General features: G+C 43.9%; 1 protein-coding gene across 3 annotated transcripts in view; it reads left to right on the forward strand.

Moving 5' to 3' along the window:
• PRKCB (protein kinase C beta) overlaps positions 1 to 27,465 on the forward strand; it is a 390,438-nt gene extending 362,973 nt beyond the window's left edge. The window contains exon 17 of one of the 3 annotated variants that reach the window (XM_003418820.4): positions 26,817 to 27,465. In XM_003418820.4, coding sequence (XP_003418868.2) covers positions 26,817 to 26,969 — 153 coding nt within the window. In that variant the 3' untranslated portion in view covers positions 26,970 to 27,465. Of the gene's footprint in view, positions 1 to 18,490; positions 18,599 to 20,474; positions 26,513 to 26,816 lie in introns of those variants that run through there. The other 2 variants (XM_064295702.1, XM_064295703.1) reach the window with 2 other exon arrangements.
• The last annotated feature ends 381 nt before the right edge of the window (positions 27,466 to 27,846 follow it).

Here is a 27,846-nt window from a genome sequence, read left to right on the forward strand (position 1 = left end):
TTCCTTTCAGATTTCTCATTCCTGATGTACAGAAACCCAGATGATTTTTGTTTGTTGACCTTGTACTCTGCAGCTCTGCTAAATTCCTGTATTAGCTCTAGAAGTTTTCTTGTGAACTTTTTGAGATTTTCTGTATTTAGGATCATATCCGTGAATAGAGATAATTTTACTTCTTCTTTTCTACTCAGATACCTTTTATTTCTTTTTCTTGTCTTATTGCTCTGACTAGTACTTCTAATACAATATTGACAGAAGTGGTGAGAGCAGGAAAAAACCCTTGTTTTATTCCCAATTTCAAGGGGAAAGCTCTCAGTCTTTCTCCATTAAGTATAATGCTAGCTGTTGACTTTTCATATATACCCTGAATCATATTGGGCAATTTCCCTTCTATTCTAATCTTCTTTAGGGTTTTCGTCAAGAAAGGGTGTTGGATTTTATCAAATGCTTTTTCTGCATTCATGAGATGATCATGTGGTTCTTTTCCTTTGTTCTTCTGATGTGGTGATTGAGATTTTGATGGTAGTTACCCTGAATGAGATGGATTGACACAGTGACTGCAACGGTGGGCTCAAGCCTAGCAATGATTGTGAGGATGGCACAAGACCAGACAATGTTTCATTCTGTTTTACATAGGGTTATTATGAGTCAGAATCAACTTGACAGCACCTAACAACAACATATGATTATTATGAAGTGCTTTAGTGAAGTCCTACCACCGATTCTCTGTGAGATTCTCCATAGTGCCTGTAACACCTATTTCGGGGCTCGCTGTGAAAACTGGGTAGGGTCGTAGGTCTTGGGCTCAAGTCTTGAGCTGCCTCAAGGAGGCAGCCAAGAAGCAGCTACAGCATAAAAGCAGCAAGTTGGAGAGAGAAAGATAATTAGGCCACAAAGACACCCTGTCCCATTCCAGTACAAGGAGTCTCAAGCTCTAAGTGTGTGCCCAATGACCTGCCTGCTAGTAAATGTGGCTCTATTATTGTTATAAAGTGTAATCAGTCTGATCACCAGTTCACTCTGGACAGGGCTTGAGACGTACAGCTTGACCAAAAGCAGACACAAAGTAGCCAGAGTCCCTTTTTCCTCATCCTTGCATTGTCTCATAGGCAGCCATCCAGTACTCTCTAGATATGATCAGCATGCCCACTCTCTCCTTCCTTCCATTCCAGCTTATGTCCAGACAAGTCCAAGCCAACCTTTGTGATAGACAGATTCCAATCATTTCTGTTCTTCACTTTATATGTTATTCGTCATTAGTTGCCCTCAAGTCAATTCCAACTCATGGCAACATTATGTACAACAGAATTAAATGTTGCCAGGTCCTGTGCCATCTTCATGATCACTGGTTTGTTTGAGTCCATTGTTGAGGGGCTCATCTTCCAGTACTGTATAGGCAATATTTTGTTGTAATCCATCAGGTTTTCATGGCTAATTTTCAGATGTAGATTGTCAGGTCTTTTTCCTAGTCTATCTTAGCCTGGGCCCTCTGCTGAAACCTGTCTACCACGGATGACCCCACTGGTGTTTGACTACTGGTGGCATAGCTTATAGCACCATCGTAACACACAAGCCACCACAGTACGACAAGCTGACAGATGCGTGGTGGTCAGTTTATATAAAGCTTGGTAATTTGAGGCATTGGTATCTCATCAGAGCCTGGGAATCTTGCAAGCTATAGAAGCATAGCCCATCATCCCCATTCAGCTTTATTCCAGCCTCTGATTTAATATCATTTTCAAAATACTGCATAGGTTATCTGCTCACATACCATTGCCCACATCCTCTGGGAGTCTAAAAGCTGAACTGCTTCAGAAACTAAATCATGCTCACAGGACTTGGTTTCTTGGTAATTCTGTCATCTGAAAACATTGTTTATGTAGCCGAGGTCAAAAGCTTCAAGTACTGCTTTAATGAGCGCAATTCTGTTCATGTGACATTCTCCTCAAAACCCAATTGCCCTTTACACCGTATGAGTAAGTGTCTCTGTGTGTCCGAATGCATGTGGTTGATGTGCTGACATTTCTGAAATGAAGCCAGGAAGTGTAACCTTTGTATGTTTGCTATTAAAACTCTAAATTCAAGGCTTAAGAAAGGGATTTAACGTTCACTCAATATGATTTATCCAACCACAGAATCTGGCTCCCCCAGAAGTACCTGATACTCAAGAGAACAACACCTTTTAAAAAATTGTGATTGGAAATAATTCTTATAAAACCTGTACTCTTTAAATATATTGGAAAAAATTTAGAGCTATATAGTAAGACAGGCATTTTGTACACAGTAATTCTCTAACTCTTGTGGGTGGCATTTGTTTTCTCAGAAGTCCTATAACTAGAGAGAACTTTGAACTTAGGCTGATGAGATTCCAAATCCTATGTTGCCTTTCCATGAAAAAAAAAAAGTCAATATTTATTGAGGTCTCGCTCTGGGCCAGGCATTGTTTTAAGTGTCTTGCATGCATTACCTCATCTAATTCTCACAACAGCTCTATGAGGTAGGTATTATCATTGTCATATTACGGATGAGGGAATGGAGCTCGGAAAGGTTAGGACATTTGCTTAAGGTGTAGCAGCTAGGAAGTGGCAGAGCCAGGACTTGAACCCGGGACACTGGCCTGCCTCATATTCTTGGAAGGATTGTTAGAAGCATTTGGAGCCTCTTTTAAGGTTTGCAATTGTGCTCAGAGGAGTTACAATAACACCATCTAACGGTGTCTGTTACATAGTAGGAAAAAGACTAAGTATTCTTACAATTCAAATGATTGAAAATTTATTTAAAAATATTGCAGCAAACAAGTAGCATGTTCACACCTTTTACAGTTCACTGGCACGATTTCGAAAGTTGCAAATCTCACTCGTTCCTTAAGGCTTTGATTTCTAGGCTGACAAAGATGAACCTCTGGAAGCAGGGCATGGCAGAATCTGAAATGAGACACTGAAGATGGGCTGATGAAGGAGTAGACATCTTTTTCCATTCAGTTCTGTTTCTTTTTTGGGGGTGTCCAGAGTATGGAGTTTGCAGAGATCTTAATCAAAACATGAGGCTACATTCCTGTACTGATTAACAAATAGCTAAGAGTCATACACGACACATAGCTTGAAAGTCTCTCTGTTTCTCTTACTTTCCATGTGTCTACCCACCTGTGGAAAACCCATTTAAACTGCAGATCAAACCAGGTTGCCTTAAATGATTGGACTGGACAAGTTCCTGAGCTAAATGAGGTTCCTAAATCACCTGCCAGGTGCATGACTCTGAGCCTTGCAAAAGCTGTCACCTGCCAGAGAAGCCAACAGTTTGGAATTAAATGGTAGACCAAAACCAGTTACCGTCAAGTTGACCCTGAGTCATGGTGACCCCAGGTGTGTCAGAGTAGAACTGTGCTCCATAGGGTTTTTGGTGGCTGATTTTTTTTTCAGAAGTAGAGTACCAACCCTTTCTTCCCAGGTGCCTCTGGGTGGACTTGAACCTCCAACCTTTAGGTCAGCAGCCAAGCACATTAACTATTTGCACCACCCACTGATTCTGAATGGTAGAAGGAGAGGTCATATGGTGGGAGAAAGCAAGAAACTTTCAGGATATGCCTGTCAATAACCACTAAAATATGATATAATACAAGTTAATGGTTGAAAGATACCTTAGATGTCAAATTCAACTCTTCTACTCTACAGATAGGAGTCCTGGTGGTACAGTGGTTAAGCGCTCGGCTGCTAACCAAAAGATTGGCAGTTCAAACCCACCTACTGCTCTACAGGAGAAAGATGTGGCAGTCTTCTTCCCTAAAAATTAAACCAAAACCCGTTGCCATCAAGTCGATTCTGACTCATAGAAACCCTATAGGACAGAGCAGAACTGCTCCATAGGGTTTCTGAGGAGTGCTTGGTGGATTCAAACTGCCAACCCTTTGGTTAGCAGCCGTAGCGCTTAACCACTGCACCACTATGGTTTCCTTCATAAAGATTACAGCCTTGGAAACCCTATGGCGCATTTCTACTCTGTCCCCCAAAAAACCAAACCTGTTGCCATCGAGTAGACTCTGACTCATAGGGCCCTTATAGGAAAGGATAGAACTGCCCCATAGGGTTTCCAAGGAGCGGCTGGTGGATTTGAACTGCCGACCTTTTGGTTAACAGCTGAGCTCTTAGCCACTGTGTCACCAGGGCTCCATACAGGGTCGCTATTAGTTGGAATTGACTTGATGGCAGCAGGGTTTTTTGGTTTTATTCTACAGATGAATAAACAGAGCCCCAGAGATTTGATAAGTGACACACAGAGGAAATGTAACAGAACTAGGGCAAGGAAAGGGGTGCCCCATTTCATGGATGCGGTGCTTTATTAAAAACACTTTGCAGCAATAACAGTAAAAGCGCCAGACATGTTTATTAAATTATTCAATTTTAGTAGAGAGCAGAACACTCTGCCTATTTTAGTGACCTCATTTCACCCTTCAACTACTCTTTAATCAGTGCTATTGTAACCTCCCCTGTGCATATACAGAAACAGGCTCAGAGAGGTTAAGTAACTTGCCCATGGTCACACAGCTACTAAGTCCTAGTGCAAATTTAAACTCCTATTTGTTCACCTCCAAAGCCTGTACTCTTGGCCACTATTATGTATCTTCTCTCATCTCTCAAACTCAGGTGCACAGATGTGGGATTTGAACTGCACTTGGCCCAATCCTGGGTTTAAATGCTTTCCTGGGGCATGGGCTCGGGTAGATGGGTCTTCATGAAGTCCAGCTTCTTGAATTCTGCCATTGACACTGTCTACCACACCACACACACACACACCAGTTGCCTTTGACTCGATTCTGACTCATAGCAACCACATGTGCCTCAGAGTAGAATGTACACCATGGGATTTTCAGTGGCTGATTTTTTGGAAGTAGATCGCCAGGCTTTTCTTATGAAGTGCCTCTGGGTGGACTCAAACCTCCAACCTTTCAGTTAGCAGCTGAGCACATTAACCGCACCACACAGAGACAATTCCCCAGAAAGCTATGACCAAAGGGTGAGAGAACGTGGGAAGATGAGCAAATGGATCCAGAATGAAAAGACCAGCTTTGCCTTTTAACACCTGAGTAAAGATGGACAAATTGCTTGACTCTTTGAGCCGCCATAAATGCATGTTGTCCAATCTCAGCAGGGCCTTTACCATTCCTCGGTAATCCTTGAGTTCCCTAGGCAAGCCTCCCAAGACTTCTCTTTTCTAAAGTTCCCCCTACTGCAGTTCTAACCCTCTTATTCTCAGTCAGTTGACACATTTCTTAAATCATGGAGAAAGAAAATCAAGGTCCATGGGTGGCCGTGGGTGGGCAGTCCTTCCATTTCCTGCTCCCTCCCTGCATCTCCATAATCATCTTGACCTCCTAGACCTCTTTCCCTCTGTCTCAGCAAACAGGCCTTCTCCCCTTCGTGTAAACCCTCCTGTGGACCCATCCTTCCACCCTCTACTTAGGCTGTGTCTTCACCTTCTCTCCATATTAACCAAAGCTACTATGGTTGCAACTAGGAACCTGATTTGATTCAAACTGAGTTTTCATAATAATAATAAAGCATTCAGATGTGACTGGATTCAGGGTCTCAAACAATGTCAACAGGAACCCATTTCTTTATATCCCCGGAGTTTCCATTTCCTCTGTGTCGACTACGTTCTTCATTCTCACTTTCCCAGGCACATAGCAACTCCAGGCTTGAGTCCCATTATCTTCCTTTCCCTAAAATTTCCCACAACCTGGGACTTGATATTATTGAAAGATATTGGGTCATAAGCCCATCTCTCAAGCAATCTCTGCATCAGGGTATGGAATGTATTGATAGGCCAGGCCTGGATCACCTGTCCCCTCTTTAGTCTTTAGTTCTCCCTTTAGTCTAACAGGAGCCCTGGTGGTGCAGTGGTTAACAGCTTAGGCTGCTAACCAAAAGGTCAGCAGTTCGAATCTACCAGCTGCCCCTTGGAAGCCCTGTTCTACTCTGTCCCACGGGTCACTATGAGTTGGAATCGACAGATGGCAATGGGTTTGATTTTTTTTTTTTTTTTTTTGGTTAGTCTAAAGCAGACATCTTGAGAGAGGAGGAGGGGAAGACCCTCAAAGAGGACCCAGAAGAGGGAATGCCTGCTGGGTGGGCAGAAACAGCAGATGTCTACTCTGGCTCTTTCCTGGCTCTGTCTTCTCAGCACATAAGCATGCTAAGTTTTTCTCCTCTGAATATCCCTTCCCTAATGGTCTGACTGAGTCTAGAGGGACCCCGGAGGTCATGGTCCCCAAAGGGCTAACATTCCCGAAGCCCACTCTTCAGACAGGGATTGGACTGGACTATAAGACAGAAAATGATACTAGTGAGGAGTGAGCTTGTTGGCTTAAGTAGGCACATGAGACTATATGGGCAACTTCCGTCTGAAGGCAAGATGAGAAGGCAGAAGAGGACAGGAGCTGGCTGAATGGATACGGGGAATACAGTGCAGAGAGGAGGAGTGTGCTGTCTCATAAGGGGGAGAGCAGGAGTATATAGCAAGGTGTGTATAAGTTTTTGTATGAGAGACTGACTTGATTTGTAAACTTTCACTTAAAGCACAATAACAGAAAAAAGAAAAAAAATCCCTTCCCTCAACCTAGGCTCCCTGCTCTGGCTACTACCCTATCTGACTTCACATAGAAACAAATTTTTGAAGAAGCTGTCAGTACTCGCTGTCTCCACTTCATTACAATTCATTCTTGCCCTCGGCTCTGTGGAACCTGTCTTCTGCCCCCACAAAAAAAACTCACTCAGCCACAATTTCTCTTATTGAGGTTATCAATGACCTCAAGAATGCCTCCTCTCATAGACTTGTCTTATCCTTCTTGACCTGATCATATTATTTGGTAATTTGATCTTCCCTTCTTAAAAAAAAAATCCTGAAAAAGTAAAATAATTGAAGCAGCACAAAAAGCTACACAGTGAAAGTAAGCCTCCCCCTATCCTTGACCTGTATCGAGCCTCCTTAGTCCTCCTTCCAGAGCCACCCACTGTGGCCAGGCTAATGGTGTGACCTAAGGAGGATTTGTATAAGCATAGAAATACTACACATCACACACAAGGATCCTAGCACATCGGACACATTTTCTGTACCTTATTTTGCTCACTTATTGTATCTTGTTATATCTAAATCTACTTCATTCTTTTAAGAGCTTCCTAGTTTTCTATACGTGTAAGTATAACTGGAAGATGGATTCAGAGTCCCTCCCTCCTTTGTAAACCTCTCTTCTCGCTCGTTTTTATGATACCACACTCACTGATTTTCCTCCTTCCACCCGTGGCCACTCCAGGCAGGAATACCGACTCCATGAAGACCACTGCTAACAATAGAGTTTGGAGGGCTGAGACATGCCATGACCTGAAAAAGGGAAGAAAAGGCTTATTTCTCGTTTATTTACAGGAGTGGTTTCTGAAAAACAACCACCATGTGCCCCCCAGATTGAGCATGAAAAGCAACAACTCAGAGGTTGTGTGTGAGTCTGCTAGAAGTGTCGTTCTAAGGGAGTGCTACTTGGCACAGATGGAAATGTGTTCCTTTTGCCCCTCGGCGCACATCTTCCCTCACTTCTGCAAACTGGGAGCCCCAGGACCTGGTTTAACCTTGTCACTCCCTCACACATCTCTCTAGCATTGGTGGGAAGGTTGTTTGTTTTGGTTTTAAGTGACAAGTCCTGTAACTGAAATGCCCTGCGGTAGGTTGGGATGTGTCCCTGGGTGGTGCAGTTAATAGGCTTGACTGCTAACCAAAAGGTTTTAGGTTCAAGTCCATCTAGAAGCACCTCAGAAGAAAGGCCTGGTGATTTACTTCTGAAAAATCAACCATTAAAAACCCCATGGGCCACAGTTCCACTCTGACACAAATATGGACGCCATGAGTTGGAACTGATACAATGGCAACTGACGGCAATGGTGGCGGTGGTGGTAGGTTGGGATGTAGCCAGCCTGCAGAGCCCCTTTCTGGCCCAGACCATAGTCATCCTCATCCGGCTAGCTCACTAGGATGGTTCTATGTGGCCCCGGCTGCACAGGACTTCATCACTCACACTCAATGGCAGCTACCATGTATTGAAGCATCATGGGAAGTATTTTATGTATATTTTATCAAGCCCTGCATACCACACACTACAAGGTGGGTCCATCTGACACATCAAGAAGCTAGAGCTTAGGGAACTTAGCTAACTTGCTAGAAGGTTGCATAGCTGGAAACTGATGGAACCAGGATTAGTACCCTGATCAACTTGACTTTTAAGTCCATGCCACACAACCCAATATACGTGAGGAGACAATGAGGTATAGTAGAAAGCCCATTGGCTTTGGAATCAAACAGATTAGGATCTGAATCTTCTTTCTTCCACTTCACTGTGTGTATTGTTATTAGTTGTTAGCTACTGTTGAATCGATTCAGACTCATGGGGACTCCACGTGACCCTGAACAAATTGTTAACTTACCAAATTATCTATTGGGTGGAGATAATCCTTTTCCTGCTGATCTCACAGACTTGTTGTGAGAATCAAAGCTTTAAAAAAAAAAAAAAAAAGCAAATAGAAGGGATAATTACTGTTTGAGGGTTAGTTCCTTTGAAGCCAGCCATGTGGGTTTAGGATGAATGGTGAAGAAAAATATGACACTTTGTTGACATGGAAAAATGTTTGCAGTGTATTCATCTAATTTTTTTTTAAACAGGCTAAAGAATAATGATTCCACATTTGTTTAAGAAATAAAAGGTACCCATTCATCTATTCATCTAGCCATTCAGAAGGACACACACCAGATGTCAACATCATGATACCAGGGTGGTGGAATTACAAATGGTTTTGCTGTTTATTTTTCTTGGTACTTTTAAAAAACTTGTTTGCTTCTGCAATATCTGTGGAAGACTGTTAGAAATCTTTGACTCTGTTAGGTCTGGGATCAGATCATGGCATTGACATTTACTCACTGCTTGAGTGTGGTCAGATACTTAAAACCGTAAACCTCAGACTTCTCCTTGTGCAGCAAGGACTCCATAGAGCTGTTGAGGGGATTAACTGTGACAATCATTGTAAAGCACCCAGCACAGTAGCTGGCTTATGTTGTTGTTAGTTTTCACTGAGTTGATTCCAACTCATGACAACCTCACATATGCAGAGTAGAACTGCTCCACAGGATTTTCAAGGCTGTGACTTTTTGGAAGCCGATTGCCAGACTTGTCTTCTGCAATGCCTCTGGGTGGGTACGAACCACCAGCCTTTTAGGCAGTAGTCAAGTGCTTAACCAGGGACTCTAGTTGGCTCATAGTAAGCACTTAAGGCAGTGCTGGAGGTGCTCACTCATCTTTGCCAAGAAATATGGAAGACAGCTTCCTGGCCAACTGACTGGAAGAGATCCATATTTATGCCTATTCCCAAGAAAGGTGATCCAACCGAACGCAGAAATTATAGAACAATATCATTAATATCACACACAAGCAAAATTTTGCGAAGATCATTCAAAAACGGCTGCAGCAGTATATCAACAGGGAACTGCCAGAAATTCAGGCCAGTTTCAGAAGAGGACATGGAACCAGGGATATCACTGCTGATGTCAGATAGATCCTGGCTGAAAACAGAGAATACCAGAAGGATGTTTACCTGTGTTTTATTGACTATGCAAAGGCATTTGACTGTGTGGATCATAAATTATGGATAACATTGCAAAGAATGGGAATTCCAGGGCACTTAATTGTGCTCATGAGGAACCTTTACATAGATCAAGAGGCAGTTATTCGGATAGAACAAGGGGATACTGACTGGTTTAAATTCAGGAAAGGTGTGCATCAGGGTTGTATCCTTTCACTATACCTATTCAATCTGTATGCCGAGCAAATAATCCTAGAAGCTGGACTATATGAAGAAGAATGGGGCATCAGGATTGGAGGAAGACTTATTAACAACCTGTGGTATGCAGATGACACAACCTTGCTTGCAGAAAATGAAGAGGACTTGAAGCACTTACTGATGAAAATCAAAGACCACAGCCTTCAGTATGGATTACACCTCAACATAAAGAACACAAAAATCCTCACAACTGGACCAATGAGCAACATCATGATAAACGGAGAAAAGACTGAAGTTGGCAAGGATTTCGTTTTACTTGGATCCACAATCAAGAGCCATGGAAGCAGCAGTCAAGAAATCAAACAACGCATTGCATTGGGTGAATCTGCTGCAAAGGACCTCTTTAAAGTGTTGAAAAGCAAAGATGTCACCTTGAAGACTAAGGTGTGCCTGACCCAAGCAAGCCATGGTATTTTCAGTCGCATCATATGCATGCAAAAGCTGGACAGTGAATAAGGAGGACCGAAGAAGAATTGACGCCTTTGAATTGTGGTGTCAGCGAGGAATATTGAATATACCATGGACTGCCAAAAGAACGAACAAACCTGTCTTGGAAGAAGTACAACCAGAGTGCTTCCTTGGAAGCAAGTATGGCGAGACTGTGTCTTACATACTTTGGATATGTTGTCAGGAGGGATCAGTCCCTGGAGAAGGACATCATGCTTGGCAAGGTACAGGGTCAGCGGAAAAGAGGAAGACCCTCAACAAGGTGGATTGACACAGTCGCTGCAACAATGAGCTCAGCATAACAACGATTGTAAGGATGGCGCAGGACTGGGAGTGTTTTGATCTGTTGTGCACAGGGTAGCTATGAGTTGGAACCAACTCAACAGCACCTAACAACAACAACAGCAGCAGAAAGCACTTAATGTGTGCTGTGATTCATCCATTCAACTATATTGAGTGCCTACTGTATGCCAAGCCTTGCACTGAGTCCTGGAAATGTAGTTGTGAGCAAAACAGGTGTGGTTTCAGTTTTCATGGAGCTTAGAGTTTAGTTAGGAATATGGACAGTAAACAGATAAGCAAAGAAATGTACAAGTATAGATTGGGCAGCCATTCGAACAGAGCAAGGGGACACTGTGTGGTTTAAAATCAGGAAGGGTGTACATCATGGCTGTATCCTTTCACCATACTTATTCATCTGTATGCTGAGCAAATAATCTGAAAAGCTGGACTATATGAAGAGGAACCTGACATCAGGATTGATAGAAGACATTAACAACCTGCCATATGCAGGTAACACAATTTTACTTGCTGAAAATGAAGAGGACTTGAAACACTGATGAAGATCAAAGACTACAGCCATTGGTATGGATTAAACCTCGACATAAAGAAAACAAAAATCCTCACAACTGGACCAATAAGCAACATCATGATAACGGGGAAAAGATTGAAGTTGTCAAGAATTTCCTTTTTCTTGGATCCACAATCAATGCCCATGAAAGCAGCAGTCAAGAAATCAAACGACATATTGCATTTGGCAAATCTGCTCTAAAACCCATTGCCGTCGAGTCAATTCTGACTCATAGTGATCTATAGGACAGAGTGGAGCTGCCCCATAGGGTTTCCAAGGAGCAGCTGGTGGATTCAAGTTCCTGACCTTTTTGGTTAGCAGCTGTATCTCTTAACCACTGTGCAACCAGGACTCCATTGCAAAAGACCGCTTTAAAGTGTTAAAAATCAAAGATGCCACCTTGAAGATGAAGGTGTGCCTCACCCAAGCCATGGTATTTTCAGCCGCTTCGTTTTCATGCAAAAGCCGCACAATGAATAAGGAAAACCAAAAAAGAATTGATGCCTTTTTGAATTACGGTGTTGGTGAGGAATATTGAATATACCATGGACTGCCAGAAGAATGAACAAATCTGTCTTGGAAGAAGTACAACCAGAGTGCTCCTTAGAAGCGAGGATGGTGAGAGACTTTGTCTCGCATACTTTGGACATGTCATCAGGAGGGACCAGTCCCTGGACAAGGATATCATGCTTGGTAAAGAAGAAGGTCAGTGAAAAAGAAGACGACCCACAGTGAGATGGATTGACACAGTGGCTGCAACAATGGGCTCAAACATAGCAACGATTGTGTGAGGATGGCACAGGACTGGAATGTTTTATTCTGTTGTACATAGGGTCTCTATGAGTCGGAACTGACTTGATGGCGCCTAACAACAACAACAAAGAAATGAACAGAATGCTGTGATAGAGAATAACAGGCGGGCAGAGTGAGGGATCTACTTTATTTGGGTGTGACCCAGAACAGCTTCTCTGAGGCGGTGACATTTCAGCTGAGATCTGGAGGAATGCAAAACATCGCATTTTATTTTTAAATAAAAATTCTGAAAGAAACTTGCTGTCAAGTACAAAAGAGCCCCTCCCTTTCTTGCAGAGTTCCTTTAATATTCCTGATTGTAAGGGGCTTTCATTATTAGCAGAAAAGAAGACTTTAATCTTTTCTTTCCTCTGCTACCAGGCCAGAATACGCTGGGTATTGTCTGACTCTGCTCAGCCAGAAAAGCCGGTGTCCACCAACTACTTTCAAGGACGATCATGTGTGAGGGCACCTTTGTGCTTAGCTGGCTGATTCTCACTGATTCTCATCCTGCTTTGGCGACCGTTAGGCATAAAAACAATCCTGAATTTCATTGAATTTAAACATTAAAAAAAAAAAAGTCTTTTGCCTTTTGACCCAGGCTGTACGGCTTAGGTGTCTTTTCATTGTAACCTTTTCTAGCCTTGTTATCCTGAAGATGTCCGGGTGTCTTGACAGAGGTTGGGCAGGCAGCTCCCTGTGTCATTGTTGTTAGTTCCCATCAAGTTGGCTCCGACTCAAAGTGACTCCGTGTACAACAGAACGAAACATTGCCCAGTCCTACACCATCTTCATAATTGTTGGTATGCTCAAATCCATTATTGGCAGCTGCTGTAAATTTTGGTCGTCTTCCAACCTAGGGGACTTTCTTCCAGCACTATATAGGACAATAGGCTGTTGTGATCCATAGGGTTTTCACTGGCTAGTTTTCAGAAGTAGTTCACCAGGCCTTTCTTCCTAGGCTGTCTTAGTCTGGAAGCTCTGCTGAAACCTGTTGGTGTTTGAAATGCCAGGGGTATAGCTTCCAGCATCCTAGTAATATGCAGGCCACCCCAGTAGGACAAACTAAGAGATGGGCAGTGGCCCGCACCACTTGATCACATATATCAAATTCGGTTAAACAGTGGGCACATGGGATAGGCATTTGTCCTCTCCTCCAGCATCTCACCCTACCTCTGCCCTCTTTTTGCTTCCATTCCTTCCCTGAGATTTTTTCTTTCTGCCCCAAAGAAGCAATGTCTTTCCTTCAGGCTGCACTCCGCTTAGACAGCACATGCTCCAAAAAGTCTCCAAGGCCCTGCTTAGCTCTCTCCCCTCTGTGCGCAACAATCACGCGTGTCAAACTGTGTAGCAATGTGCTCTCCTGTCTCCTCTGCTTGGCTATAACGTCCAAAAGGACAAGGACAAGGATCCTCTCTCTATGTCATCGTATTTCCCATGCCCAGCACACTCCTGGGCAGAGGCTGCACTTATCTAAACATTAGCTTTTCTTATCATCCCCTCCACCACCCATCTGTCTGTCTGTCATACTGTGGTGGCTTGCATGTTGCTATGATGTTGGACGCCACACCACTGGTATTTCAAATACCATCAGGGTCACCCATGGTAGACAGGTTTCAACAGAGCTTCCAGATTAAGACAGACTAGGAAGAAAGGCCTGGCAATCTACTTCAGAAAATTAGCCGATGAAAATCCTATTGATCACAACAGAACACTGCCTGATATAGTGCTGGAAGATGAGACCCCTAGGTTGGAAGGCACTCAAAACACACCGTGACCCAAACAATGGACTTGAGCATACCAACGATAGTGAAGATGGTGTAGGGTCAGAGAGCATTTCACTCTGTTGTGCGTGGGGTCTCCGTGAGTCAGAGGCAGTTCAGCAGCAACCGACAACAACAATAACATCATCCTCTTAGCACCAAGGTACACATGAGGACGGTCATTTGGGGGACATTTGTCTTAGAGTTTTTGACTACGGTGAAGCATGTTAAACAGCATCAGGCAGGTCTTCATACTTTGGTTAAACAGCCCCATTCTCTTTACTTCTATTTTTTCCTCTTTCTTCCATGACAATAGCGCTGTCATTTGAAATAGCTTTTACAGTTTTTTTTTTATTATTACAAAAAAAAAAATACCCGATTGTTATTTAAATTTTCAAAAATATTATCAAGCGTAAAGGATAAAAGAGAAAATTAAAACGCTCTGTAACTCTTCCAGTCTTGGTAAGCATACATATGCATATGTATGCGTATTTTGACTATAAATTTTTGTATATAAGTTACAGAATGGGAACACATTGTACACATTGTTAGTAATTATATATTACTGTATCATTTAATATTCTTCTGCATCTTCTTTTAATTTTAAAAAGGGCTGTGCATGGTAATATATCAAATAGATGTATCGTTATTTATTTAACTCTTTTTTCCTATTAGCTGATAGTTGATCCTACATTTGTCTTCTCGCTAAGAATTCTTTGGTGAACGTTGTATATCTTGATAGAATAAACCCAGGAGTATAGAGGAGGGTCAGGAAAGGCCTCCTGGCAGAAATGACATCTGTCTGGAGACAGGATACGTGTAGGAAAGCTAGGTGAAGGGGAGAAGGTGGGAGGCAGGAGTGACTGATGGAGGAAACAGCCCGCGCAAAGGCCCGGAGGTGAGGGAGCCTGTGAGTGTGCTAGGAACCGGAAGTATTTCAGTGCAGTGGAGGGGGTGTTGGAGGTGGGGGAGTCAGGGTGTGGGTGTGGGCGATGAGATGGTTATTGACCAGGTGACCAGGGCCAAGTCCAAGGCAGCCCAGGGAGCCATGCTAAGCAGGTAGACTTTGGGCAATGAAGAGTCAGTGCAATAAGAGCAAAGGGGTGCCATGCTCAGGTTTGCATTTTTCATAGACCCCTCCGGCTGTTGCAGCTAACTCCACATAGCTGGCCTAACCCACCCTCCATTCAACAGTTAGACTTGGAGCTGTTATGAACACAAGGCAACAGAAATTAGAATGAAGAAGAGGAAAAAAGAGTTCACATGTATCAGCTCACGAATAAGCTTTTCAAACTGTCTAGATTCTTAAATTTGGGGCACAATTCAACAGCAAGGCAAAATTCTTACTCTTCTCTCCAACCCTGGCAGAGATGCCATTTGCTTTAAATGACTTCATTGGTTTCTGGCCACCATCCCTGATCCAAGAGCCCCGTTGGTGTATCCCGATGACCCCCTGCAAAAAAAAACCAAACCCGTTGCCGTCGAGTCAATTCTGACTCATAGCAACCCTATAGGACAGAGAAGAACTGCTCCATAGAGTTCCCAAGGAGTGCCTGGTGGATTCAAACTGCTGACCTTTTGGTTAGCAGCCGTAGCGCTTAACCACTATGCTACCAGGGTTTCCATCCCAATGACAAAAATGACGAGAGGGTTGAAATTTCCTCTAGTAGCTGAGCGAGGCTGCAGTGTCCACCCAAGCCCGCCAGAGAAGCAGGCGTGGTCCACGCTGTGTTTGTAATGCGATCCCAGCCTCCAGCTCCCCAGTTCTCCAAGGACATAGCAGGTGCAGAGCCGACCGGCGCTGGGCCTCCCCAGGGCTGATGTCTCCATTTAGGGAGCCTGCCTGAAGCTAATGGGCAGTGACAGCTCCATTTGAGAAACACGGAAACACTTAACAGGGAGGCTGTGATCTGCCAGCCCCGTAAGCTGCTTATTAGCAGGGAAATCACGCTCCCACTGTATCCTGCCCCCTTGGTTAACCCCTGTTCTTGCATCTCCTCTCTGCTATCTCACTTAAAGATTTCATTATTTTCTGAGGCAGTGGCGGGGTGGGCAGGGAGGAGGGAGGCTGCTGAGCTGCCAGAAGCTGTTTCTCTGTCTCCCATCCGTGCCTCAGGGGAGACCCAGGCAGAGCGAGCGCCTTCTGGTGTGGATGCGAAATGATAGTTTTTAAAGAAAAATGGTCCCTGAAGACTGTCTCAGCTAATCTGCTTCCTACGCTAGCTGGTCTGGGTCCCAACACCCCGGCCAAAGAAACACACCCACAGGTCAGCCTTATAACATACCATCTTGTGCCAATGACCGCTGCCTGCCACTGGCATCTCTTAATTTGATCTCAACACCATCCCTTCTTCTCCACCCCTTTCCCCACCCCAGTCCCGGCCAGCTTCATCTGTCCTCTGATGATTGCACCAACCAGCCAGCCCCCCTTTTCCCGTGCACCCCCCACACCACGGCAGAGGGCCATCTGCGAACTTGAGCTCTCTACTGGGATCTCAAACTCGCCAGAAAGGAAACCAAGGCTTGATCCTCCCTCAAATGTTGATCAGCCCCCAGTGTTCTCTATCTCAGTAAATGGCATCCCCACTCACCACTTAGATCAGGCCAAGAGTCTCGGGGTCACCTCCAACTCCTTTCTTCCTCCCAAACCCCACATCCCATCTATCAACAGATCTTGACAACTCCAAGTTCAAAGTTTACCCCAAATCCTAATGCATCTCACCATCCCCCCACTATCACCTTCCTCCAAGCCACCATTGTCTCTTGCCTGGATTATTGCAGTAGCCTCTTAACTGGTCTCACTCTTTCCGTTATCCCCTGTCCCCTACTCAGTCTGTTCTGGGCACAGTACCAATGTTCCTTTTTAAACAAAAAAAACGAAACTCATTGCCGTGCACTCAGAGGGACTCAAAGCGACCCCGTGTGTTACAGAGTAGAACCGCTCTGTAGGATTTTCTTGGCTGTAATCTTTTTACGGAAGCAGATCACCGGGACTTTCTTTTCAGCACCACTAGGTAAATTCGTACCACCAACCTTTAGGTTAGTAGACCAATGCAAACCATTCGCCTCACTCAGGGACCCTTTTTAAACATAAAACCAAATCCATTGCCATCGAGTAGATTCCAACTTACAGCAACCCTATAGGGCAGAGTAGAACTGTCCCATAGGTTTTCCAAGGAGCAGCTGGTGGATTTGAACTACCAACCTTTTGGTTTGCAACCAAGCTCTTAACCACTGTGCCACCAGGGCTCCTGTTTAAATATAAGTCAAATTCTATTATTCACTGCTCAGAATTCTCCAGTGGCTTCCCATCAAGCTGGATTAAAATCCATGGTCCTCACGTGGCCTTTCAGGACCTCTGTGATCTGGCTCCTGGCCACCTCTTTGATGCCTTCCATTTCTCCGCACCTTGGTCACTCTGCTCTGGCCACACTGGCCTCATTGCTCTTCTGCGTCTACGCCAAGTGAACACCTGTCTTAGGGCCCTTTCACTTGCTGTTCCCTCTGCCTAGAATATTTTTCCTCCAGAAATCTCTAAATGGCCTCCTTTGCTGAGGTCTTACTCCAAGATGATTTCCTCGGAGCTAACCACTTTATGGGCTGATCCCCTGACCTGGCTTTATTTTTCTTAATACCACTTATCTCTGCCCAGGGTAAAATACATATTTACATTTGTAGTTATATTAATGTGTGTCTGTTCATTGCCTTTCTTCCCCAGTAGAAGGTAAACTCCATGAGGGCATGGGTTTTGCATCATGTACAACTGTAAACCCAGCACCTCAAACAGTACCCAGAACACTGCAGGTGCTCAATAAATATTTGTTGGATGAGCAGATGCGTAAATGAATGAATGAATGACTCTGGACAATAAATCCTAACCACACTGTTGACTCTGGGGGCCCATCCTTTTACGGGAGTTTTTACCTCACTGGCAGAAAAGCCAACCACAAGTCTTGATAGTAGGGTTGGGAGTCAGTACTCATTTTCTGAGTCCTGAAGCTAAGATATCAAAACAGCTGGCTTAGTTTGGCCTGGAATACCAAATAGGTTTCTTTAAGTCTGACATGAGTCCTTTAAAAATGCAAGGCTGCTTCCACAGTATTTAAAACTTAAACACCATGAAAATTCTCCATTGTAGGAAGCATATGTCATCTGTAGGGATTTGTAATGGGAAAAGAGAACAAAATAATACTTAGAGTTATGATGGGTTGAGCACTTACTCCGAGTCAGGCACTGTGCCAGGCACATGTATTGTCTCATTTTACCCCCATCACACACACACACGCCCTCCCCATGATAGGAATCAGAATTATCCCCATTTCACAAATGAGGAAACAGACTTTAAGGAGCTTGCCTGGAGTTGCATAGTTAGTGGATAGTGATGCTAGGATTAGAATCCAGGCCTGCTGGCTACAGAGGCAAGGACTTACTTCTGTCCAAATGGGAAGGGATCAGGAGGTGGGGGCTCTTTGATAGCCAAGTGTCCTCACATACAGCAAATACCTCAGCTTCCTTTCACTGTAAGGCTTTGAAGATGCACTTACGCTCCTTCTGGAGCCCTGGTGGCGCAGTAGTTAAGAGCTATGGCCGCTAACCAAAAGGTCAGCAGTTCGAATCCATCAGCTGCTTCTTGGAAACCCTATGGGGCAGTTCTATTCTGTCCTCTAGGGTTGCTATGAGTCAGAATCGACAAGACGGCACTGGTTTTTTTTTTTTTTTTTTTTTAATAAATATTCCTTCACATTCTCACCTAACCTTTACTCTTCCAGCTACTCAAGTTCAACAACAGCCCTGCATTTTCCCATCAGCGTCCTCTCGATTGCCAAATGCGCTGGCCCATTCTCAGTGATTCTCCTACTTGACCTCTTGGAGGTATTTGAGCTTTAACAATGCCCTTTTCCTTGGGTTCTTCTCATTCCTTAGTTTGTCTGATGCTGCTCTCTCCTGGCTCTTCTACCTCTCTCTGACAGCCTTCGGGCAATTTTCTCATTGGCAAATGGGATTAACGCCTACTTCACAGGGTTGTTACATGAATTAAAGAGGCAATGTATGTAAAACACTTAACAAATATGTGTTGCATAGAAAGTGTCCTGTAATTTTTGTTATTACCTTTATTACTGTCATCCCCTCCATATTCTGTCCTATTATTACTGTTATCTCCCCTCCATCCCCATATTTTGTCCCTCAAGTTTTCGAGACCTTTCCTGAGCTCCTGAACTTGTCCTTCTAACTCCCTCTTGTCATCTGGAATCTCACAGGTCCCTCAAAGGCATGGTGTCCAAAATGGAAACAGCCGTCTTTCCCTAATTCTCCTATATTCTCTGTCTTGGTGATGGATATAACCATATTCTCCACCATTCAAACTAGAGATCTCACCATCCTTGACTTCTCCCACACTTCCCACCCTGTCCCACTCCATTATTCCACCAGCCTCCAAGCTATCAACTGTACTTGTAAAGTGGAGCCAGGAGACGTCAGATGGACTTGGTTCATGTTGCAGCTCTGCTATTCCTTAGCGGTGACCTTGAGTAAATTACATAATCTCCCTGCCCTCAGTTTCCTCATCTATAAGATGGGGATGATAATAATGCCCATCTCCTAGCATCATTGGGAGAATTAAGTAAGATAGTGCAAGTAAGAGCTGTCTAAGGTGTCCGGGTGCCTGGGATATGGCAAATGTTGAATCAATGTTAGCTAATATCATTATTGTCACTTCTACTGTATTATTAGGTTGTGGCTACCTCTTATAGACATTGTGTTTGAAACACTTGGAGCTCTTGTCCAAATGGGCCTTGCACTTAGAGCAAAGAGCAAGGAACCCCAGGTTTAGTGGTTTGTCTGCTCTCTTCAGGAGGGCACTAGTGTGTGCATGTGTGTGTGCACTCAGACATGCATGCACACTCACACACACACACACACACACGTGTTATGATTCTGCCTTAGAGCAAGACCTTTCCATATAGAAGGACCAGCAGGATGGGTGCAAAATGGTGATGATTTTCTCTCTGGGGCCAGATTGCCTTGCCCAGCACTGCTCTGTGTTTCATCCCACCCCGCCTTCCCCACTGGAGAATGGCCAGCTAAGTTCACTTCCTGGCACCTTGTAACTGAGGGTGACTGACTTACGAGCTCACCAGGGCTGTGTAGTTTACCCAGGCAGTGCAGGCATCAAACCCAGGTCTTGTGGTTGGGATCTTTCTCCACTGACGGGAGTTTGTAAACTGCTGTACTCTGTTGAGCTGGAAAGCATCAGTTCCTGACTGAGAACCAGAAGAAAGCACTGTGAGGGACCTGTTGCTAAATATTGAAATGCCCCAGGTGATGTATAAATGGGTCATTAATTTGCATCTTGTATTACAGGAAACATCTCCGGTGTCTTAACCCCATCTCTCTCAACAGACGAGCTGGGCTGACTCCTGGGGGTAGGGTGGGGGAACACGCCACATGCCACTAACCTCACCATCTCATGCCTTTGCCATACAGTTCCTAACTGCCCAGAGGGATGCCTGGGCAGTTAATAAGCTACAGCAGCTGAAGGTCAGGAGCCCAAGGTCGTGTCCCAAAGTTCATAAGGATTTTGCATTTTATGTTGCTCTCATTTCTGATCATTGAAAAACCTCTCAGAGGTAGTGAAAGGATGGGATTGAAGAAAATCATATCCAGTTTTGCTTGGTTCTGTTTTGTTTTGCCTTTTGCTATTTTTTTTTTTTTCTTTCTCCACCCACCACAAGTTCTTTTCTTCCCCTTTCATAGTGTGGGCGAAATGCTGAAAACTTCGACCGGTTTTTCACCCGCCATCCACCAGTCCTAACACCTCCTGACCAGGAAGTCATCAGGAATATTGACCAATCAGAATTCGAAGGATTTTCCTTTGTTAACTCTGAATTTTTAAAACCTGAAGTCAAGAGCTAAGTAGATGTGTAGATCTCTGTCCTTCATTTCTGTCATTCAAAGTCAACAGCTGTTGTGATGACATTCTTTTTATTGCAAGGTTGCATTCATGTTTTATTTGCCAATGAGACTGGAGTGACCATGTTGAAGAGCCCAAATGTCCTCAGGTAGTTTGGAGCATCTCTCCTGAGATCAAATTATGCAGATGGCTCAAAGAAAATGCCGGTGCATAATTAAGCCATTAACAAGTCCTCTAACAATTTATTTCTCCAGCATGCCTGTTAACGAGATCCTGTAGGGAGAGGAAATGCCTGCTTTCTGTCCCTCTTTTTGGCATCACCATTTTCACACATTCTCCAACCCCAACCCTCTCCACTCTAGATTCTTGCTACAAAACGGGTGGGTAATTGGAGGCTAGCAGGATTCGTCTACTTCTGGACTTGGAGTTTTGCTTGTACCCAAGTGCATGGTTGCTTTGGCCTTGAGGGAACCCCTCTGTTCTGCATGTTTTGAAGGCTCCATGACTTTGAAAAAAAAATGCTAAAAAAAAATTGTATTTGTTACTTTTTTAACCCAAAGTTAAGAAGATTATCTAAGTCCTTGTAAAATTCCAAGCCTGTGCTTTTAAACGGTTTCTTTCTAAAAGCACTGCAAGGGGCCAAAGGGCAACCAGCGTGGGTGCTACCTCAGCGCCATAATTTCTGATACCCTATGTCCCTGATCGCTCGCATCCCCAAACTACTTGAAAAGGGCATTTGGCACCACTTCTTGAAAGTGCATGGTCACTCTAGAAAGGTCCCCAAGGGCCACGATTTTACATTCATTTCAAACTTTATTGCTTCAGGGTTTTATTTCTGTTGTTCAAATACCAGAAAAAAAAAAAAGGTTACTCAGTTTGTTACACATGCTTTAAAATGTGTGTCCAAAATGTTATTAACCACAATGACCTGCTTTGATTCAACCAAGAAGGCAGCTCTGGAGCCCAGTAGACCCGTGCCTGTGGGCATGGGATTTGTCTAGGTTTGTGGCTGTCTTTGGAAAGCCAATTAAGTGCTCGGAGAGACACCATTTCTTGAAACAAAGACAGTTGTACTCTTCACTTTGTTGTTGTTTTGCAAGATGTTTGTGGAATGTCCATTTGTATCTGAATATCTGTTACATGCCATTTTTCTTCTAGCATCGAGAGACAATAAAAAAAAAAGAAAAGAAGAAATGCTATTTCAAGGAACACTGCTCTCTTTGAAAAATGTGGAGTCACACTACAGAGCAGGGCTCCTGGGGCTTCAGGACAGAAAGAAACAAAATCCAGAGCTTAATGCCAGCCCTGTTGTTCAGCCAGTCAGAGAGGCAGCGGCTGTAGGCTTCTCATGGGTTCCTGATGGTCTACAGTACGGTGGGACAACCTGGCCAGGGCCTCCTGCAATGTCAGAGCCCAAAGTCCCCGTTTCCTCTAGACTGAAGTTTAGGGGCCAACTAAGAGCATGGCTGGGGCTGATTCTTATCAAAATTGTCACTCCTCCCAAGTTGGACTAAATAGTCTAACAAGCGGCTTTGAGAGCCCCTAGAGCCCAGGGAAGTCCCTTGGGTGGAGGAAATTTAATTTTTGTTGAGCAGATAAGGACAGCAGATGACTCCTCTTCCTTGTCTGTGGCTTCCTGCTATTCTCAGCAGCCCTAAAGAGAATTCTTACCACAATTCAAGGGATTTCCAGAAGTTCTGGAGTTTCGGAGAGATCATCGAGGAACTTTAAAAATTTGACAAATATCCTTGAGTAAGCCTTCTCATTTATAAGAAAACCATGGGGAACTCCACTTAGGCCAGGCCCTTGCAGTTCATGCCTTCTTGCTCTCTTCTCCTTGCTCCAGCTTTTGGGATCACCCCGCCGCTGCCATTGTGGCTGCTACCTGGAGCTAAGGTGAAACAAGTTTGAAGTCCTAGCTGACAAGCCTACAAGGATAGAGAAAGAGGGAAATCAGGGCAAAACCCCCTCATTTTATTGTTGGGGATATTGGCATCTGGAAGAGGAAGTGACTTGCCCAAGGTTACCCAGGTGGAATGCAAACCCAGTTTCCTGGCCCTCACCATGGGGTCTTTTGCTCTATAGCAATACAATAGGAGCCCTGGTCACATTTATCTCTGAGCCATGCCCACCAATAAGCAAGCTCTTTGAGGTCCTTCATCTGGCTTTTGGGTGACCAGGACTTTCCTTGGACATCCTCTCAGGAAAACAAAAACTGTGGAGAAACATTGGGCCATTGAAAAATGATCTGAAACAACTTTAGAGAGCAACATAGGATAGATAGACAGATAAATAGATAGATAGATGATAAATAGAATATACTGTATATATATATACACACATATATACACTGCACTGTACATTTTCCAAATTATTGCCATTATTTTTCAAAAGTTTGCAGAAATTTTTCAATAGTTTGGAGAATTAGGTACTCAGACAAAAGACTCTGTCCCCCAAATACACACCTTGTGGAGGACTGGTCAGGGAAGCCTTCTCTGGAAGTAAGAGATCATTAGTCAGAATTCCTGCATTTTCCTTTCTTATCAACATGCCAAAAGCAGACGAAACCAAGAAAAGAGCTTTGACCACATATAATCTCTTGGGAATACTTTGAGAATTTATCCAGAAGGAAAAAGAATTTATTTTTACATTCATCCATTTGTTCCACCCTCTATTCATTCATTCAGCCAGCATTTATTGAGCACCAGCTGTGTGCTGGGCTCTGTGCTGAGTGCCAGGGACACAGCGGGGTACAATAAGGATGTAATCTCTGTCCCACTGGAGCATACCATCTGGTGGGAGGGCAGTCATTAAACAGGTAATTAAAAGCACAGTGTGATCCAGAGATGTCAAGTCTCTAGGTTGGTCAAGGAAGCTTTTTACTAAGAAGAAAACACTATCAAACACCTTTGGGGCTCTTCTTTGTCACCACAGAACACAGTTTGAGGCTGAAGGAGGAGGTGGAGCTGCACCCTTTGACCAAGATTCCTGGGAAAATCATGTGGTTGTGATGAGTGGGGAAGAAGAGAGGCAGGGTAGTTGCTGGGAAGATTTCTTTCTAGAAGGCCAAAGTCACAAGCCTCTATGCTTGAACAGACCACATTTTCATTTCCAGGATCCCAGCAGAGACAGATATCCATATTGTCTCTTTATATGGAGAGGGGAGCTGGGCTTATATCTTGATTCTGAGCCCTGAGTCTCATCTCTTGGGGCATTTAACTCAGATCCCGGAAGACCTTAGCCTTGGTGGAAGGAAACACCACTCCCCTTCCAACACACTGCCTCCCACTTGACACAGCCTAGGTCTTCTAGTCCAGCTAAGACAGGCTGAGATTTTCCAAAGGACATAAATTAGGGGAGAATAAAAGAGAAACAATAAGAAAATTCCATCCCCCCCCCCAAAAAAAAAACCCTAAACACCATCCAGGTTAGCTATGGCTAGTTGTCTACCAGTATTCCAGAATCACACTTCTAATTTCTTAGAATTCTCACTGACCTTTACCTGTTCTTAAGAAAGAATAGGGTTACAATCACGATGACCTTGTTAGGGTATTAATAGGAGACCAGTCAGTTTAATAACCCTCCTTGGATGAGCAAAGCTCTTCTTATCTGAATTCAGATGCTGTCAACTCAGGAACTGTCTCAGCAGAGGGCCATTCTCTCCCAACTTCTAGAAGGAAGTTCAGGAGTATTTTCTGTGGGGAACTGCCCACAGGACAATGCCCATAAAGGCAAGTCCTGCTTGGACCATGTGGCTGTTTGAAGCATGAGTCATAACCAGTGCAACAAATAGGGAAGGACTTTCAAAGTTGGGATTGGTGGGAAGGGAATCTTGGTTAGGTGTCCACAGGCAGGGAAGGCCTGAAAGGGTTGATAATACAAGGAGAGGCCTTCTAGCCCTGGATATACCCAAGACCCACACACAACCCAGAGCTCTCAGACCTTGAAGGGAACTAATGGTGAACTAACACAGCTCAGGTCATGTTGAGGGCCAAAATGGACAATGGCTCATATGTAGGACTCTTGGGATCAACAAGTCCCATTTTTTTTGTTTGTTTGTTTTTTCTTGCATGCATTTTGTTTTAGACAGCAAACTATTAATGAGGAAAACAGCAAGAGATCAGGGAAGTCCCATTGTTTTGCTATAGAGTGAGAGCCCTGGCTTGAGGGTAACTATAAGTTGGAAAAAGCAAAGAAACTCCTCCTTAGTCAAGTCTTCCTTCATTGACTCATTCACTCAGCAAACAATTATCAACAGCCTCCTGTGTGCCAAGCCCTATTCTTGTCACTGGAAATACAATAGTGAAGAAACAGACAAGGAGCCTCCCCTCCTGGAGGGAAAGGATAAATAAGCAGATAAACAAGAAAATTTCCGATAGCAATAAGTGCAATGTAGACAAAGAGATGTTAACTTAGGAGTTGTGTGGGCATCAGGAGAGGGCTGCACAGACAACATTAAGTGAAGCCATGGCAATGAAATTTTTATCCCAACAAGGGAAGTAACACACTCAGTGCCTGGGGTGTGGAGCCTCCCACAGCACAGAACTGGGTGACAGCAGGCAGGACAAGGCAAAGAAGAATGGGAGAGGGCCCGCTATCCAGAAAAGACTGAATTGGACCCAGGATGGAAAACAACTCCAACAGTATCTTTTAGCACTCTCCCTCCTGGCCACATTTATTTACCTAAGTGTGTTTCTGACATCACTTACTCCCCACTCCACCTCCCCCCCGCCCCCCCCGCCCCACACACATACACTTGCAAGAGTTGGTAGGAAATTCAATGGGGACATTCTACCTATCTGTCTGGGAGCAGCAAAAAAGAAGCAACTCCTGTAAAAGATTTTATAAAATGCAAAATGAGCCCAGCAATGAGAAATCCCTAGTCAGTGCTCATTAAGGGATGGGTAGCAGTTGGCCAAACTCTAGCAAGCCAGTCAGTCCTCACTGACCCTCCCTTCTTTATAATCTGACACACCTCTGCCTTCAGCCAGACAGCATGCCTGGTGCCAGTGAGACCCAGGAACTTCTTTGAGAATGCCTTTTTCTTGTTCACCTTGTAGCAAAACAACTGTGAGGCTGTCTCCCCAGTCACGGGATGAGACAGCGCCTAACTAGCAGCAACATGGTCAGGTAAAAATCCATTCCTCTTTGTGCGAGACTACATGAAGTCACTTCACCTTCCTGTGCCTCACTTTTCTCCTATATCAGATAATGGGGGGTGAGGTCTCCAGGTCTACCTGCCTCACAGCTGTGTGTGGAGAGGATGGGAAGAGATGATAGACTGAGAAGGACCCAAAAGAGGTCAGAGCAACATACAGATATGAGAAGATCTTTTTATTAGCCCACACTCTGATGGTCCCTAGTAAAACTTATGCCAAACTGTAGTTAGTAAACTGAGGTCAGTGGTCCCCCAAAGAAATGCCGGACTAACTAGAAGAATCAAGTGAGTTTTTATTTTGTTTTTTTAAGCTGCCCTTATGGATCTTACTTTAAGCTTTGGGTTTGGTTTCTTACAGTTTGTTGACTCTATAAATGCTATAAACTTACTTAGCTGAGGAAGCCACAAATTCTAGTCTGTGGGTGGGTTTTTGAGGATCCCCTTCAAAGCCTAGATTGCACCAGCAAGTGTGGGGTAGACATCTCCTTTCACAAAGCCACACCCCCTTCTTTGGAGCTGAGTGGCTGTGCAGCAACCCTCCTTTTCAAAGAAAGAGGCCGCCCACCCACAGGGGTCGCCATTGGTTGGTTTTCTCCGGGGTATTCCACCCAACAACTAACTCTGTGAACATTAAGCATGCTAAAAAGTAGTTCCCAACTCAATTCATCTGAAAACAAAACAAAAAAAAAAACCCAAGCCCACTGCCGTCCAGTCGATTCCGATTCATGAAAGCCAAAGAAAATACACACACATATGTACAACATTTTATGGCAACCCTTAAAAAAATTCAGTGAATTATTTCCTTTTTTAGCAAATTTCTACCAAATTCTCTATCCTGAAGCTAACACACAACATGAAATGAAAGCCAGGGACAGTAAGCACAATGCAGCTGCTAAAGTCTTGCCAGCACAGGGCTCTTTCTGACTCTGCCCGTGAGATGTCACATCAGCCTCCTGGTAACCAGCATGTCTTGGTCATGTTCCCTTCTTCTTATGCTATGTTAATGTATTTGCTTTCCATTTGGCAGAGAGACAAGCGAGACACCTCCAACTTCGACAAAGAGTTCACCAGACAGCCTGTGGAACTCACTCCCACTGATAAACTCTTCATCATGAACTTGGACCAAAATGAGTTTGCTGGCTTCTCCTATACTAATCCAGAATTTGTCATTAATGTGTAGGTGAATGCAAATTCCATTGTTGAGCCTGGAAGGGTCAGCCTTCAGGTCAAGCGTATGTTTCAATTCTAGTCTTCCAGGATTCATGGTGCATATGCTGGCATTCAACATGCGGAGAGCCTGTCCTAGAGGGCTTTTCTTTGTATGTGTAGCTTGCTAGTTTGTTTTCTACATTTGAAAATGTTTAGTTTAGAACAAATGCTTTACCCAATTATAGAAGTACAACTTTTCCAAACATCCAGAAACTCATCAAATGAACAGTGTCAGAACTACCATATCTAATACCAAAATGCTTCAGTATTTGTAATTTTTAAAGTCAGAAGCTGATGTTCCTGGTAAAAGTTTTTACAGTTATTCTACCATATCTTCTTTGAATGCTCAGCATGACTGGTATTTTTAAAAGTTGTGAGTAAGCTTTGCAGTTACTGTGAACTATTGTCTCTTGGAGGAAATTTTTTGTTTAAGAATTGATATGATTAAACCGAATTAATATATGCAACTCCCTTGTTTACGTGGCTGTTTTTAACTGGACTCTGTGGCATAGAGGTTACAAGTTTGTTTCACTCACACAGAATTTTCTTAATTGAACTCATTGTCAACATTGTAAAATGGACGATTTTATATAAATATCTGGATTTTCAGATTCACTTGAAAAAATGAAAAGGCTGGGTCTACAGTCCCAGGTGAAAATAATTAGGATTGAGAAGTGGCGGTCTCTTTAAAAGGAATATATGTGCTCATTTCACAATGGTCTCCACCATCCCCTAATGCATTACACCTTCCATTCACTTCCCAGGCCACTCTAGCCATTTGAGGCTGAGAGCTCTGCCAATTACGAGTCACAGGATTGATGACCACAATACTTGCTTGAGCCCATAAT

The sequence above is a fragment of the Loxodonta africana genome, chromosome 12 (genome assembly GCF_030014295.1).
Source record: "Loxodonta africana isolate mLoxAfr1 chromosome 12, mLoxAfr1.hap2, whole genome shotgun sequence".
Taxonomy (NCBI): domain Eukaryota; kingdom Metazoa; phylum Chordata; class Mammalia; order Proboscidea; family Elephantidae; genus Loxodonta; species Loxodonta africana.